This window comes from Oreochromis niloticus, linkage group LG10 (genome assembly GCF_001858045.2).
Source record: "Oreochromis niloticus isolate F11D_XX linkage group LG10, O_niloticus_UMD_NMBU, whole genome shotgun sequence".
Taxonomy (NCBI): Eukaryota; Metazoa; Chordata; class Actinopteri; order Cichliformes; family Cichlidae; genus Oreochromis; species Oreochromis niloticus.
In genome coordinates this window covers 30049337-30068012 of record NC_031975.2, presented here as the reverse complement: position 1 = coordinate 30068012, position 18676 = coordinate 30049337, and the positions used below count along the sequence as shown (strand labels likewise).

The window sequence follows — 18676 nt, the reverse complement described above, 5'->3', positions numbered from 1 at the left end:
AAAAAAACAAAAAACAAATGCCACCCAACTCTTTAACACAATTATTTGGGACTACTTTTCTGTTGTTAATACTAGAGACTTGTGACTCTTACAGCTGCCATATTTGTTTTTAACATACAGACAGAAAAAGGGAGAAAACACTGAAGTGAATTGGATGTAAAGAACAGTATGAGGCGTATGAGGAAGGCAATAGAAGTGTAAAACCTAACTTTAAATATACTTTGAACATTTGTTTAAAAAAAGCTGGATTACGTAAATATATTAAAAGTCATATACACATACATATATATATATATGTATGTATGTATGTATGTATGTATGTATGTGTGTGTGTGTGTGTGTGTGTGTGTGTGTGTGTGTGTGTGTGTGTGTGTGTGTATATATATATATATATATATATATATATATATATATATATATATATGTGTGTAAAACACCCATATATATATATATATATATATATGTGTAAAACACCCAGCACGCCCCTGCGGGCGGTTTATCCTTCAAGCTCGGGTCCTCTACCAGAGGCCTGGGAGCTTGAGGGTCCTGCGCAGTATCTTAGCTGTTCCCAGTTCGTGTGTGTGTGTGTGTGTGTGTGTGTGTGTGTGTGTGTGTGTGTGTGTGTACACACACACACACACACACACGTATATATACATATATATGTATATATACACATATATACATACACACACATACATATATACATACACATATATATACACATATATACATATATATTTTCTATAAACCTGCAAACAAGTCCCTGAAAAGTATGATAAGAACTTTAAGATGGGAGAAGAAAGAGGAAATTGGTCATTTTTAAAAATAATCTTAAAATATTTGGGACCAAGTTTCTGTTGTGGAGCTAAACTTTGATTCCACCGACTGCTGAAGTCCTGATATGTAAGGGAACAGCAGAGAGCTGCGTGGTTTGGAGTTTTTTCCACATTGCATGAATTGAAATAAATCAGGCAGAGGTCACATTCACCCAGCCTCTTATCCACATAAAAATAAAGAGAGCTCAGTGTATAAGCTCAGGGTGTGGCGGGCCGTGCAGCTGCTCTCCATTTACTCATGATCGAAGATTCACAAAATAAAATCGAGTTCATTTTCTGCTCTTTCCGCAGCACAAACAGCACAGAGGGGAATCTGCTCCCAAACAACAACCAGTTCTTCCTGTTCAGCCTGTAGCCGCTGTGACGTTTCACCTCCTCCTTCCCCCTGAATATTCACAAATTCCCACTCTTGTGTTGATTATCCACAACCCCCACCCTACCCCACCCAGAACGCCCTCCCCCATTTACCCCACCACCACCACCACCGGCAGCCCTCCCCCACCCGCTGCTGCAGCTCTGCAGACCAGCTGCAGCAGGCCCAGGATCAATTTTTAGAAAGATAGGGCAGAAAATATACATATCAGCTACACATGGAGTCAGATAGCAACACTAACAGCACCACAATGTAAAAACAGACACCGGATGATATTTAACTACGTCACTGTGGAGCTCAGCAGACTCATGAAAACACCAAAAACATGAATCAGCCTCTCAGAGTTTTATATTAGCAGTGTTCTTCTGCTGCAGCTGAAGACAGCACAAGGTCGCCGCTGCTGAATGTCAGAAAAACTCAGCTATAGGAACTGAAATTACAGAACCGCAGGAGATTAAATAAAACACAGCGTCTCCGTGGAAACATTGCAACATACGAGAATAAAACACATTTAAGATCACTGGAGACGAATACTGCACAATTACAGCAGCAGCGTGGCCCCACAGGACAATTATTAAAACACTACAGGGGAAAAAATAAACCATCAGATATTCAGACAGTCACAGAAGCACGGCTTTAAAGTCCAAATGAAGAATGAAGTTTTAATGTTAAATTAGTCATTAAGGAACGTAAAGTTACTCCAGAGTGACGTGGGAACATTACTGACATCAACAAGCCTCAAAGCTGCAATAAAACCGATGTGTTTATAAAAAGATACTAATTAAAGATGGAAACATTAGATTTAGATGAAAATCACCCCAGAAGAAGCCACAACAACCAGATTTTCTCCGTCCTAGTAAAGATGTAACAGTTTCAGCTTTAAGGAGGTTCATTCAGGAACGTAACAACATTATCTCAGTAACACACACACTTCTGTAAAGCACTCATTTAATACAGTCTCATGACTGCTATAAATATGCATTTTTATCCTGTAATAATAACATACAACTAGAAATATGCTACATACATATGTTTGAGCCTTTAAAAGTTTGATCTAAAATCCTAAATAACAATGTTTGGGGTTTATTCATAATGATGAAAACACTATTATGAGTTTAAATACTGAAGAGTCAACGCTACTTCTTAATTACACTTTCAAAAAATTTCAATAACAAAAAGAAAAACAAAATTATTGCAATTATTGCATGTCAAAAAAGTAAGATTCTTGTGTTATACACTCTTAGTGCTGGTGTTCATAGCTGGTATGTGTGTGTATTAGTGAAATCACATTCATACAAAAATACACGAAATTAAAATAAAATGGAGTCAAAGGCAGCATCAGCAACTACAGGGAGATTCAACTATAGCATAACTACAAACATGATAAACATATGATACTGAACTTTAAAAAAAGTAAGTTTAGCTGAAACTGTATTTAATTATTATCATTATAATGTAATAAACACCAGATTCATATCAAAGTGTTAAGGCAGGTTTAGATTTGTAGCTGAGCACCAAACCTACGACTCCATCCACCGCGGGCACGTTCGGTTAGTGCGCTCACGCTACGCTCGTTTACTTTAATCATTCAATGTTTTTATTTTAACAGAAACTGTCATTTTTCCCATCTTCCTGCTGGGAACAACGTGGGGATAAGAAAGGGTTGGGTGAGCATCATCATGTCATCGGACACTTTATGAAGGAACCTGCTCTATATATCTATAAATCATCATTAATGTCACAATATATGTTTATATGACTTTAATTTATATTCATTTTACATGTTTATATTGTTCAAACACGTCACAACTTTGTTATGTTATTACAGTGAGTATGGTAAATTTGTAGGTCTCCATTCATAGGTTTCTGTGACACTGACGGTCAGACTTAAACGTGTTGACAGTTAATAGGTTCAATTATCAGGTGAAAAACAATTTCACAAATTTATTTATGTTGCAAAAAAGAACTAGAGCCATTCTTAGATATTGCGATAATATCATTACTGCGATTTTTGTAAAAGCACCGACTGAAATATTACAACCTAAATATTAGACACATGAGTGTCTTAAGCACAGTATAAAGCACCATATTGACGAGAGAACGAGATGACGTTGAAGAAAATGCAGAATCAAGATTAATATTCAACATATTCAAGATGGCAGAAAGAGAGCGTGTTACCATAAAATGTTTCCAAACGCTGTGCAGACTGTTAAAGACAGACGTAAACTGTTCAAGCAGAGCAACAAACCAGGTTAAGGAGATATAAAAATAAAGTGGGTTAAGTACGCCGTGAAGTCTGACACAAATATCCAGAATATGAGCAGAAAATCATGGAGGAACTGATTGTGAGCAATGACTGAAATGACGACCTGGTAGATTTTTCCATCCCATTAAATCCCGGAGTAACGGGAATCTCTTTGGCATGAAAATAGTCCGTTTCATAATAGTTGAGCTCTTTTTCACAAAGTTTCTGAACATTTAAGTAAACAAATTTCAGCCAACATCGGTAAATGATGGGTCAGTATCGGCCCATCAGTGAGGAAGAGCTGGGATGTGTCATCTCATGATTTTCAGTCATTAATATTTACATTAAATTATTGTACTTCCTCATCGGTTTGCTCACTATCGCATATTTATTTTAGTTTTTTTTTTTTTTTTTTTCTTGGATTATAACAAAAGTTTATGGATCTTTTGTATCTTCTGTATGAAAGACAAGCTTTTAAAAACAAACCCATCGAAGCCACAGATCCACGGTGAGTGTTATTGTTAAATACTGACCTCAATTCTGGTTTTTCCCGTAAAGAAACGTATGCTGTACATTATAAATACATTATAAATATTATGGAAATACTACTGTAATATCATAAAATTAATTGAATAATTTGGTCAGTCATTGATAGATTATTGGCTAATAACTGACCCAAAATTTACACTACAGGACTAATAAACAGCTACGAGTAGGAACAGCTAGCGTGATATGCATTTAGTGCTAACGACTTTAATATCAGTCACATATTCAACAAATATGAGAGTTATAGTTTGGAAAAAGATACAAGATAAACGATCATTCCCAGGAATAAAGATCTGACACGTTAAAGGTTTTAATACACTTTTACAAACACAATAATCAGCTGGGTTTTTTTTATACATTATACATGTATATAAAAGTGTAATAAAAAGTGATAGTTGAGCCTAATTAAACCTCAAATATTACCTTTAATATATAATAAGACTGGAGCAAATATCAGTAAATATTCACATCTGAGAAGCTGGAGCCAAACTTATTTTGTATTTTTTCTTTAAGGAAAATAAAAAAAATCTGGATTAATTTATCAAAAATCATATTTTTTGAAAGCTCAGCTGAAAAATTGTCAATGTGTTTAGTCAGGAAATGAAAAATGAACTTACCTTCCTTTATTATAGTCCTCTAACTAATCAATGAATCATCAGTATTGTTGGCAGATCAATAAGAAAACAGTAGAAATATTAAAGCAGATTAAAACAACCACAAGATGAGGGCAAAAATTGTGGATTTTTTCCATGAACAAATGCTGATGTGTTGATGAAATATTGGTATCAGTTTGTTTGGTCAATCGATTAAACAGATTATTTGTGGAGATCAATCCTTTTCTAGCTATTCGAGCAGGAAAATTAAAAACATAAAGAGTAATAGGATCAGAATGACTGCTCACCGAACACTCAAAGAGCTGGGATTATATTTTTGCTTAGTGATTGTTAAATGAGTCGTTAAAATTGCTGCTTTTTCACTCCTCTGTTGTTGACTAATCAATTAACCCTGAGGGTGTAGCTGTCTGTAGATATAAGAGCCGAAAAAAAAACAAGAACAAATACCACTGAGCTCAAATTTCAACAAGCCAGAAACGAAAATGTGGATGATTCTTGGTAAGAAGTTACACAATAATGAGAAACAGGACTGGGTTATCTTCTGTCCATACACTACTCCATTCATCCCTGAAACTTTATTTTCTTAATAGACAAAGAGAAAAATAAAGGAACAGGAAGACAAGAAAGTAAGAAATTTAGTTCAAGCTGCAGAAAAACAAGCCCATCAACTAATCCTACGACTACCACGTTAATCCCTGGAATCGTAGATATGTGCAGGTATGGGCAGGAAAAAACAAAAGTACAGCAAGCTAAGACATAACCACAAATCATCTCACGCTGACACAGGAGGAGAAACTTTCTCTTTAAAACCATACACGGGCAAAACTCAACAGCAACACTGCTGATTATTTGTGGCCCAAATGATCTGAGACGTCTCAGAGTTTCTACACGTGTGAGCAGGAAAACCAAAAATATTCTATTCAGCTCAAATCAGACGAACTGAAAAACAAACTTTTGGTAATTTGATGGTCATCAAAATTTTTATTTTAGTCAATCAGTGGCGCTATGTGGAGACTGAATAAGGAGAACTGAAAGTAACATAAATGTGATTAAGCTGGAAATAAGAGGATTTTCTTGTTTAAGTAGTGCTAAAGTCAAATTTATGCACAGATTTCATTTTTTATTGAGAAAATTTACTTTTCAGCTCCACGTCCACAAAATTCAACCTTAAGAACAACCAAATCATTTTCTGATAATCTACTAACCATAAATCCACTCACTGTTAGCAACACAGCTGCAGGTATTTGAACCAAAAGATTTGCTATATTATAAATATAGTATACCAGTAATCATTCAGCACCCTATATTCAGATATTTTGAGAAATAAAACTCATTTTTAAGTAAACATGTAACCTTACTCAACAGAAAATCGCCCTGCTGTGCTGATTTATTATCTGAGGACCAACTGATTCATCAACACACTGTTAGTTTAACGTTGGATAATCATTTTAGATATTAAAATGTGCCTGAGTAGAGATAGTAAGTTGTATTTTTGTTATCTACGTATTTATTACTCAGGTTATTACTGAAGCGTATGAGAAACGTACATTTTGACCTTAAAGATCTCCATCATATTTGTTTGATTCGTGTTCAGCTGCTAATCTATGAACCAACTGACTCACTCAGCAATTTAGTTTAAAAGATTTAAATTGCAGAAGCAGAAAAACAGAAATCCAACAAAGTAACAACTTTTCTCTTTAGCTCACGTTTCGCACACAGCTGCCCCACACTGACACATCAATATCAGCACCAGCGCTCGTTCACTTCCTTCCATGATCTAAATCAATTAATCTCAAATGTCTTCACTTTTATACACTTTTAAATACATAAAGAAATTCTATTTACTCACATGAGCTGAAGCTAAAGGCTGGGTTGGTTAAGTTCTGAGTAATTGTTCATCAAAATGTTTGAGGCTCTCTTAATCAATGAATCCATGAAATGATAACTTTATATTGGAAATCTGAGTAAAGTGAACACAGCACAGTAATATAAACCACGTCTTTTCTGTTGAATTTATCAGTGAGATCCTTTTTTTACATGTAGGAACAGAAAAATTGACTTTTTTGTGTCACATTTAACAAAAGAAAACTAGCAGAAAAATCACCTTTAAACTGGTTTCGGAGTATTTTTCTATTAATCACCTGACCATGTCATTTAAGATCTTTGTAAGCAAAGATACATTCGCTGTTCAGCTCACACTTAACAAACTGAAGATCAATCGATATCGACAGCAGCGGCGATTAATTTCCTCCAATAAGATAATCTGTAAACTTTTATGCTGCTCGTATCTGATCAAACCCACACTTCAATCAAGAAACACAAGAACGTAACATAAAAATGTTTGCAGGTAATTTGTGTGATCAATAACCAACCGATCAGTGATCTTCAGTCAGACAGTTACACTCGCCTGACAAAGTTCAAACATAAACATCACCTTGAAATTAGTTTCAGATTCATTTTTTATTAATATGTAAACTCAGCTGAATACTCATTAACCATGAAGGTAAGATCTTTGTAAGTATGAAGGCAGGAACAGACACACATCAGACTTTCTGAAGGAATTTGGAGTAATGGGAACACAAAGAGCTGTAACAGACAAACTAGTTTATAGGTATGTTTTATGGGTTCATTGTCTAACCAATCAATCACCGACATGCAGGCATTTGAGTAGGAGAACTCATTTAAACAAACAAACACAACAATCGCCTTTAAATTAGTTTCAAACTCATTTTCTTATCAATTTATCCTCCGACTCTAATTACAAGCAGGAAAAGGACTCAAACTAAGTCAGTATTTAGTCCTGCAGAACCAGTTTCAGCCCCAGAATTAGTTGCATACATGTATTTAAGTTAATTACAGTGAGAATATATGATAAATACCAGCATGAAGTGAGCTTTCTGTGTCATAAACATGCCATTATCCAGTGTAGCCCAGTCTACCAGTATCTTTTTCCTTTTTTCCCCGTGGCCCTGGGGGAGGGCTGAAGCAGTGCTCCAGCCTACCACAGGCAGGAAAATAAGAGGCACATAATATAATCTGAGCTGTGAGAGGCAGCCCTCTGTCTAAAATGCACGCACACACACACACACACACACACACAGGAATTTAAGATGGAAACCCTTAATCTGCACCATGCCTGCGTCAGTTCTCGTGATATTTCTGACAATAATGCAGTGAGATTTTCTTTCTAACACTGTTTTCAACCCAGGAAGGAAGAGAAATTAAAAACGTCTCCTGCTTTGCACATAAATAAATAAATAAACTAAATAAAGCGAGCAGTATTGACCTTGGGTATATCCTGTTATTCAAAAGCTCACAAGTTCAGCACTAAAGGAAAAACTCTCAGTGTTGCAGTAAATTAATATTTAAACAGAGACATTGTAAAAATATACAAGCAGCACTGGAATATTAAATATCCCCCACATCCACGCAGCGCCACACATGGAGGATTTCAGTCCAAATAAATGACTTTTATTTCTTATAAAGCCCACGCTGCCCTCGCTGTGTGTCCTCTGGCGTGTTTCCTGCTCGCTCGATTTTTATTTTATTTTGATTTTTTTATTTTGCACTTGAAATAGCCTTAACAAAAAAACAAAAAAACAAAAAAAAACAAAACAATTCTACATTTCATTTCCCCCTTCACGCAAACACACAATAATAAGATTCCTCCTTAAAACTGTGCCAATTACAGCGGAGACAAAATGTCGGGGAGGATTTGATCATAATATCAATATGCTTCCTATTAAAAGCAACACTGCTCCACCTAGTCCTGAAAAATATTTCTAATCTCTAATATCACGTCGGGCTGGGAATTAATTCTCATAAAAATGGAGAACATGTCGATGGTAGCTCGGCTGCTTTTTCTTTGGGGCTGGAAAAAAAAGGAGGGTAAAAGTTTCCTGATATTTTCAGGTCAAGAATTTAATATTATTTGGAGCTAATGTGCTTCTTGTTAGTGTGGGTGGGGGTTGGTAGCCGGAGGAAGAAACTGTCGACACGACACACAAAGAAATTAATCATTAACACGGAGAAAATATCAGAAATATTAAACTGGAATTTAACGGCTGGGTAGGATAGGAAACGAGGCGACAGCTCGGTGTCACAGCCCATTGTTTCCCCCCACGAAAAATACAAATATCACCGATTTATTTGGAGCCAGAAAAAAGTTGAGCCTGGCTGAATAAAGTTGTAATTGCAGTCAGAGCAACTCTCCGTGCCTGGGTTTGGCTGATATGAGAAAACACTCAATACGACATGGCCAAAGTAAATGAAATAAAACCCAGAATTCAGGCTTCAATCCGCGCCGACGCTAGCTTAAAATATTCTCCACGTCAACAGGTCAAAAAACGGCCGGCCACCAGCGACATAAACGGCTTTATTTGGAAATTACATCGGCTTTACCTGTATTGCATTGTGCTCCATTGCAGTCCTGCATTCCCCTCTCTGAGGCCCTTCTCCGGTTACGCCGCCGGGACTCGCCGACACACAAACAAACGCACCAGAGGAAGAATAAAAAAAAAAATAAAAAAAAATAAACCTTTTTTTTTTTTTTTTTTTTGGACAGGATCTAGGTGTGGCCAAAGTTTGCCACAGAGTACAACTTAATGTTAAAGTCACACTCAGCGCGGAGTTGGAGCATCTTTAGCTTCAGAAACGTGACGTATTTCCGACCGACACGGAACACGAGGGCGGGGTTTACACACGGCAGTTTAAACCAGGAGTCACACGGTTATTATTTTATTTTACTCTTTACTTCATTCCTTTTCAAACAGTTTAACCGCAGCGGCTCCTTTTAGTGAATTTAAAAAAGTAATAATATCGACATGAAGGATGTTTATACAACATATAACTACATTAGGTTATTAAAGGAAGCTAATTATAAAGCAATAACTAAAATTATAGCTGTGGCAATCAATAAATTAAAAAATAAAAACAGTTCACTGAAATAAAAGTAGAAACAATAGTATGAAAAAATATCTTAGACAACTTTATGTACTTGAAAAAAAGGAAAGAAGCAGGAGATGTATTCAGTCTTTGTCTCTTTGGGTTGATTTAAATCTTTACCCTGATAAATACCCGCTATATCAGGGTTGTCAAACATAAGGGCCAGGGGCCAGAATCAGTCCAGCAAACACTCGTACTTAGACATTCATACTATACCAACGTTATTAAGTAATATATAAACAAGTAAATGACATAACTTTTTCTGATTTTGCCAGCTGCTATAGAAATATCTGATTTTTACACCGTCTCCACAGTTTAAAAAATGGATAAACGAAACTTCTTATTTTACACATTTATTATAATTTAAACCCACAGAGTCGTGCTGACAGATTCCCTTCATGCATTTCTTTATCATGTACAAAGACTGAGACATACTGTTGATATTACGCCTTTTTCCCAGCTAAAGCTCTTTAACACCAACATAAATGAAGTTTCACTGCTCCAGTCCACGTAAGATCAAAGTTTTTATAATAAAAAATAATAGTAAAACAAATGCTCAACTAATGAAAAACTAAACTGAGCAGCAGTTGGCTCGTGGAACATTTGGGTCCAGAAACAAAAGCAACAGGGAAAAAAAATTGTCTTTTTATATTTTATTTCTGGTCCTGAAGGAATTTCCCAACTATGTTTTTTTGCGGTACATCTTATCTTATGTTAAACCACGTGACTAAAAACATGAAACAAGCCTTTTTTGTTGATGGTACATGTGTGTACCAAATGTCACACATGCAGGTGAAACACAGCCCGGGGCTGCTTTATAAAAAAATATTGTAGGTACTGCTTTTATGTGCACAAGCCCCTCGCCTCAAAAAAATGTCAAAATTTTTCAGGTTTTCTCCACCTGCAACAACATTTCTTCAAACATTTCTGTATAAATTTTACCTCCTGACTAACATATATTTATTACACAGAGACTCAAAGTAACAATCAGTCAGAAATTAAAAGAGAGAATTATTCTTTATCAAATCTTCCAAACAAAACCAAATAAAAAAGCCACGTAGCTATCCTGCTCTTTTTCTTTTCTTTACTTCTTATCCAAGAGACTTCTTCAGTTCTCCAACCAAAAGGTGAAGAGTCCCAAGTATTTAAATCCTAGTGGGGGTTGTCCCCTTTGGAGCTGGTCGTTGACCCACTATTAATCATGCATGTCATGAGCAAAGGTGTGAAGGGGACAACCCCCAGTAGGGTTTGCAGACTCTCCACCTTCTGGAGAAGCATCTCAGAAAAAGTCCAGCTCTTATGAATATCATGATGTGGATAACTGAGAACCTACACAGACTCTTAGTATCATGTTTTTATGTTTTTTGTTGCAGTTTTGAAATTATAGAACTAAAATAAGGAAAACTGCTGACTTTTGAGTTTTTCTTTCCTTTTTTTTACTAAGGAGGCGGGATTCTGAAGTGGAAGGGAATATGTATATTAGCGTGTCTAGGGCTACAACACCTTCATTATAGTTTCATAATATCCAACAAAAACATGGCATTATTGTAAAGAACTGGAAGGTTAAGGTACCAAATAACCATGGAAGGCCTCTGCAGTGAAAGACTCATTCCTCTTTTTTTGTTTCGGTCACAAACTCCTTAAAATGTCTTTCAGATTTTTTCAGTCCAGTCCTGTACCTGACCATTTTGAGCATTTGTGTCCAAATACAACAGACAACTTAGCAAAGAACCAGTTTTAAATGGTATCTGCAGGCACTTTTTTTAGTAGCAGCTTTTAACAAAAACACATTCGTTCCTTTTTTTTTTTCAGTCCAATCTATGAAAAATACCAAAGATAACACAGTTTGACATAAAACAGCATTTTTGCACCACCAAGCTGATTCCCAAAGAACTATTAGCTGAAGACTTGGCACATCTCAGCCTGCTGTGCAGTCTGTTATTTAGAATTTGAGGAATCTGAACAAGTGGAGGACAAAAGAAGAAGTGGCCTGAAAAAAACTATGTACAGCAGATAAACATTGTCTGAAAGTCAAGTCCTTAAAAACCCAAAAAACAAGATCTGAGAGACCATGTGGACCTTCAGCGGGTCTCAGTGCGGTTGTCAAGGAGCCATCGTTAAGGAAGGGAAACAGGTTTTCAGCTCATACATCGTCTCTCCATGTATGTTTCAGTAATTTCACATTTTCTGGAAAAATGTAAAGAAATTAGGGGTGGCTCAAGACTTTTGCACAGCATCGCAACTCCACAACTATAAGGCCCCTAAGAATAACGCTGAGTGTGTGGATAGTTCATCAGTATCACTGTGACTGTTTAGAGTGTGAGGTCATTCAGAACCTCCCCGACTACATCTGAGCTGAAACTAACCCTATACCAGAAAGTTCATCGATTAGAGGTTTTAGTAAAGACACGGGTAGATCCACGCTCCACTTTTTGCCTCTTCACTCGAATCTGACTGCAAAATATGACTGCAAGAGGCTTTATGGACATATGCAACTTTTTCTAACGACCGCTACATGATCAGATCCTACCATTGTGCACAAATATAACAAAAATATGCAACAATTTGGCCTCCAGATGGACTTTAATGATGGGGGTTGGGATCATGTGTTGAACTTCCAGAAAGTTATGCAGGATGTGCAACCATAAAACAAATGAGTCAAACTTTCCTGCTCAGACTTGCACAGAGTTCATTTGTCGTCAGCATTTAGAAGCCTGATGTGTTTTTGGGACACTTATTACGTAATGTTTTCACATGTCATCCTTTCATTTCTTTGTGATCCAGAATCTAAAAGAAAGAAGGCGATTCCTCCAGCTAATCAGAATCAGAATCAGAATCAGAATCGTGTTTATTGGCCAAGTATATGTGCAGACAAATACAAGGAATTTGGTTCCGGTAGATGGTGGCTATCAAGCACAGCAATGTAAAACACACACACACACACACACACACGTCTATATATACATTACACATGCATACACATACATACACAAAGCTGTGTAAACCAACTATAAATAACTAAACTTATGTACATAAAATACAGAAATGAAATGAGGTGGAATGAATACTACAAAATGTACATAAGGTGCAGTTGCAGTCTGGCAGTGGGGAGCAGTGTGACAGGTCAACTGTTTAGAAGGGAGATGGCGAGGGGAAAGAAACTGTTCCTGTGTCGGGTGGTCCTGGTCTGCAGGCTTCTGTACCGTCTGCCAGAGGGCAGCAGATCAAAAAGTCTGTGTCCAGGGTGTGAGGGGTCTGTGATGATTTTCCCTGCCCGTTTCCTGGTTCTTGAGAGGTACAGATCCTGGATGGAGGGCAGGGGGGCGCCGATGATCCTTTCTGCTGCCCGTACAGTCCGCTGCAGTCTGCACCTGTCCTGTTTAGTGGCTGCACCATACCAGACTGTGATGGAGGAGCACAGGACAGACTCAATGACTGCAGTGTAGAACTGGGTCAGCAGCTCCTGTGGAAGACTGTACTTCCCCAGTTGTCTCAGGAAGTACATCCTCTGCTGGGTCTTTTTGAGGATGGAGTTGATGTTGGTCTCCCACTTCAGGTCCTGGGAGATGGTGGTACCCAGGAACTTGAAGATCTTCACAGTCGACACAGGGCTGTCTGACATGATGAGGGGGGGCAGAGTTGGGGGATGTCTCCTGAAGTCCACTGTCATCTCTACAGTTTTAAGAGTGTTCAGCTCCAGATTGTGCTGACTGCACCAGAGTACCAGCCGCTCAACTTCCTGCCGGTATGCAGACTCATCACCATCCTGAATGAGGCCAATGACGGTGGTGTCATCTGCAAACTTTAGGAGTTTAAAGTGTTAAAGTGACACAAGTCTGGAATTAAAGGGTTTAATAAAGTCTTCATTCAGCCTGCAGTCACTTTATTAGTAATAACTGTGAACGTATATTTGAAAGAGACGAGGTTGGATCAGAGCAACATTTACAATTAACTTTTCAACAGGATACTGTCGGTTATTTAAGGGTAGAACTTGAGTAAAAGATCAGGACTTTTATGTTATTTATGACAGAGTCTATGCAGAGTTGAACCAAAGGGGAAACTCTTAAAACAGACCAGAGAAATAAAAAACAAGCGTTTATTTAGGAAAACCCAAAAAGCTGAGAGGTCACCCAAAGACAAGACAACAGACCTGAGGATGGTGGGACTTTCTAAACCCCTGAGGTAATCAGGTAAACAGCCAAGGCAAAGAGACAGGTGAAGACAGTCAAGACAATCACAAAACTCAAAGCGAGACAACTAAACACAGAGACACAGGCAGGAACAATCCACTCAAACGAAAAGTCTTCACCAGCAAACAAAAAACACACTGATGAGTAAAGAAATCAAAAGTACAGCGACACTGAACAGTGACAGAAACTCAAATACAACAGCTGAGACTCCAGAGACTGAAAATGAAAAAGAGGAATCCAAAAAACCCAACAGGACTCTGAAAGGAACGAGAAATCAGATCTATTTAAATTTAAAACCTCTAAAACAGCAAACAGTGTGTGGTGGTTTGGTGCTGTGTGGAGTGGGTGTCTGGGTGGAGGCTTGGTGGTCCAATACCCGAGCCACTAATCTGGTTTTAGGGACTTTGTGTCCCTATTTTTTAATGAAATGAGCCGCCGCTTTTATGCAATTCTTTTTCTTTACAGCGATTGTGATTTATTTTACTGCTCAGGTGTGTTTATTATTTCTGACAGTTATTTATTTCACAATTATTTATGGAATAAGAAAGTCTTTGTTTGTAGTGACAACATTAAGGAAATGATACTGGTTATGACTTTGTTATGTTCATTACTGTAACATTTTATAATCATTTAAACACGTTATAATCAGCGAGCTGAAGGATCTTGGATGGTTCTTGTTTCGACAGGCAGATGTTTTCTGGATTGTGCGTCTTCTTGTCATGTTGGTCGTGTGTGTGATGACGTTGCTTCCTTTGTGTGTCTGTTGGTCTTGTTTTGAAAGAGATTTCTTCAAAGTGTGGATTCAAATTCAAGAATCTGAACAGATTAAATAAATATACAAAACTTAACATTTTCTTTATATGCACACAGATTTTTTATCATTATTTTTCTCCAGGAAATGTCTGCAGTGAGCTAACCATGAGTTGCAGCCGTCGGTTGATATTCGAAGCTCTCCGTCTCCTTTTCAGCAGGTAAAAATACTTGTCAGGGTTTAAATATGGCGACCGACTCTGACTCCTGAGTACACAGTGTCTACATTTCCAAGTTTAAAAATAGAGCCAAGGCAGGAATATTGAGCATCTTTCAATAACAAGGCAAAGTATTTACATGTAAGGAAGCATAACAAGCATGATAAGCAAATATAAGCAATATTCATGCAGACAGGTAAACTTTAATCATATTCACAGCAGGGCTCAGCAGAAATAAAATGACAATCTCAAAACCTGATGAGGAGCAAAGACAGCAGGACTATAAATACACTCAGAGCTAATTAGGAAACAAATGCAGGTGAACGTAATGAGGATGGAGCCGAGGATCAAAAAGGAGAGCAAGGAACCACAAAGGGGCACACAACAGAGGTTGTGAGGAGGGTTACCAAAATAAAACAGGAAGGAAGCAGAACAACGCCAAAAACCTGAAGTCCAAAAAAACTGCAGTTCTTCTGACGGCCACTGGAGGCTCCAATGAAGGATGGAGTAAAGCACTAAAGTAGTGCTGTCACAGAATTTTTTTTATTTTTAACTTCAATTTAAATCTTTAAAATCAGCAGAAAGCTAAAACTGGAACTGAATCTGCTGTCCCAGCCTCTTCTGTAACTGATAAGATGACAACTTCCAGAAGGCTGTTTGCCACACATGATTTACAGCTCCATAGAGCCCCATTCATTCTGCACTGACTCAAGAGCGCCCCCTGCAGGAACAAAGAGGGATTTTTGTCCTCCCCTGTCATTTCCAACCATGGTTTCAGTCATTTGACATCAAAATTTTAGGTGGGGCAGCCAATCAAATTTCTGGTGTGCAGTGCCCCCGCACCCCCACCCCCAGGCCCTCTGTTCTTTAGCTGCAGCCCTGGTTGATCCTTGGATCTGAGTGTTGTTCAGTGTTTTTGCAGATAAGAGGTTAAAATCTAAACAGTTTCTGATTAGATCAGCAGCAGACCCTCAGAACAGGGCCTGAAATCACCCAGCATCTCATTAACCAGCCAAAGAAGTTTCTGTTGAACTTTTTAAAGGAGTTTTTTCTTCCCACTGTTGCCAAAGTGCTTGCTCATATAGGGTCATATGACTGTTGGGGTTTTCTCTACATTGTTGCAGGGTCTTTATCTTGCAATATAAAGCGCATTGAGGCAACTGTTGTTGTGATTTGGTGCTATAGAAAATAAAATTGAATTGAGTTGAAGTCTTCAAAAAACAGGAACTGTGTCACAAAATCCACAAAATCCAAACTTTAGGAGTTAAAACACGTGAAACAGCCCTGCAGACTCAGTCCCCATCACTCCAATATTTCATCTGCTTTTGAGCACGTGCACATGACGTGCTCACTCCTGCCTCTCTGGTGGTGATTTGAATGCACGCTGCAGTTACCAGCTGCGTCCAGCAGTGGGAGGAAGCACGTGGTGAACCTGACTCACCATGGGGCCAGAGCAGGAAGTGCATGTGGTAGCAGGCCTGGACTGCAGAGCTCAGTCTGCACATGTGAGGCTTTGAGCTCATCTGTGAGGATTCGTGGAAACAAAAGCAGCTTTTATTCATGTTTTCCCTCCGCTCGCTGTGAGACACGCTGAACTACAGGCCAGCGAGCGCTCTGTGGGCAGTGGGTACATACTCAGCGTTTAAGGAAGGTTTCTCAGTGAAGTGACCCTGAAGAGCTGGCTGAGTGCTAAAAAAGGTGCTTCAGAGCTTCCTTTATTACCTGTTTTATTAGCAGAGGATGAAACCACTTTAAAACCAATCAGAGGACTTTTAAATAAATCCTTAAAGTCCTGCAACAGTGTCACCGCTTTGACGATGTCAGCAAATATTAAATATCCAAATACTGAGTGTTAATTATGAGCAGAGATGGGCAGTAACGCGTTTTACTGTAATCCGATTACTTTTTTCAAGTAACGAGTAAAGTAAGGGATTACTATTGCAAAAAAGGTAACTAGATTACTGTTACTTTCCCGTAGGAACGCTGCGTTACTGCGTTACTAAAACCGTGAGTTTTTTGTGAGAACGTCTCATGACAGTGACGTAAGCGAGTGCGACATTCATGACAACAGCTGTGTGCAGATCAACAATGGATAATATATCGAGTGCGGAGAGAGTATGAGCGTGCAGCGTTTAAAGTGTGGAAGTACTGACCTTACTTTGAGTTTGAGTCTGTAAAAAGTGACAAAAACATTAGTGTCCGCTGTGCGTGGGAAGAAAACTTCTTTTTACAGCGAAACCCCCCGTAACTTCTGAGTAAGCAGCGAGTGCGCTACCAGGGAGTGGGAAATTCACAGAGAAACACGCGGATTCTTCCACTGACGGCTGCGGCACACCTGCACCAGGGTAAACATCCGCCTGCTATACAGGTGAAAATAGAGCAACAGGACCGCTGAGTCTTTGATTTTATTTATTTTCTGCTGTGTTTTACTTGCATCTATTTGAAAGAGTGAGTGTAAACACAAAAAAATATTTTATTTTCTGTGCTGGAATGTGCAGAAAATAGGTTTAAATGTTAAACAAATTTCTTCCAGTCAGAGAATGTTGCATATAATTTAATTTTTGCTTGATGCATAAAGTTAAAAGATTAAAACTAATAAAACAAGTTTTAAAAAGAGACGTTTCCATTTGATTACATTTTGTATGATGAATTATGCAGAAAAAGTAGAACTGGGCTGAAAGATCTATCGCTTTATCACCTATTCAGGTTGCAAATCATGTTTTTAAAAAGTAACTAAGTAATTAATTACTTTTGAAAATAAGTAATCAGTAAAGTGGCAGGATTACTTTTTTTAATCAGTAATTAGTTACTGAATACTTTTTTCAAGTAACTTGACCAACACTGATTATGAGTAAATCTGCACTTCCACCTTTAAAACATCCTTTTTATTTAAGCCCACTGAAGAAGAGTCGAGCTCCTCAGCAGCAGCTTTATCACCTCACACGTCATCAGAAAAGTTTAATTTGAGTGAACAAAACTCACTGCTGCGTGCAGGAAATGTATTGCAGTGTTTGCTATTATCCATATACACACACAACAACAGCCGCCCTCGCTCAGTTGTTGGCATTTGCTCTTTCTCAGATCTCTGCTCTGTGTGCGCTCAACTCTCTGTACACTGTTATAACTGTGCCACAAAACCAACCAATCACAGACTTGGATGCAAAAATTCTGACTGGCTGTTTTGGTCTCCAATCAGCTCACTGGCTACTGCATTTCAGAAACACGGTCCAGAATGTAGCTAAACCCATTTTCGGTTAGTGTGTTAATTTATTTTAAAATATATAATTTTTTAAGACCATTGTTAGTTTTAATCCAGTTTAAACCACTCCACTGCATCAGAACAGAGGCACAAAAATAACACCATACAGTTCTTGTACCTGACCATTTTGAAGCATTCAAGCACTAAAAAGACACCAAACTCATGGTTAGCTCACAGCGTTGTGTCTGCATGTAACAAACATAAAATAAGATAAAATAGGAATTTTGCACCAACAAGGTGATTCTCAAAGAGCTATTACCTAAAAACTTGATATATCTCAGCTGGGTGTGCAGCGTGTTTTTAAAAACAGCAGATGAAAGTGTCTGAACGGCCTTCAGAAAAAAAGAAAAGCTAAAGCAAGTGTCTTTACTGGAGTAACTGACATATAATCCTTTTAATAATGAGAGGGGGAGCAGCAGAAACAGGTGGAAACCTCTGCTGGGGTGTCTCAAACATCAAACTGAAATACTGAATGATTTTTCTCTCTGATAGATTTTTTGCTTCTTTCGTTCGCAGCAGTGTTTTAGTGTTTGTGAGTGCACGTTTACGGAGGTTCGTTCAAACAACACCATCAGAACTCATGGAGAAAATGATCTGAGACGATCTTTCTGCTGACATCAACAACGTCCACCATCTCTTTACTTAAGCAGTCTGTGCACTGTGGCGTTTCCTCACATATTCTCTTTTCATCATGATGT

The 18676-nt window shown here is 38.0% G+C and overlaps 1 protein-coding gene across 1 annotated transcript in view; it reads right to left on the bottom strand.

Annotated features, from left to right (window-relative positions):
* Positions 1 to 9266, bottom strand: part of zgc:77151 (AT-rich interactive domain-containing protein 5B) — a 43010-nt gene extending 33744 nt beyond the window's left edge. Inside the window, exon 1 of the mRNA XM_005472323.4 lies at positions 9019 to 9266. Coding sequence (XP_005472380.2) covers positions 9019 to 9039 — 21 coding nt within the window. The 5' untranslated portion in view covers positions 9040 to 9266. The remainder of the gene's footprint in view (positions 1 to 9018) is intronic.
* Between the last annotated feature and the right edge of the window lie 9410 nt (positions 9267 to 18676).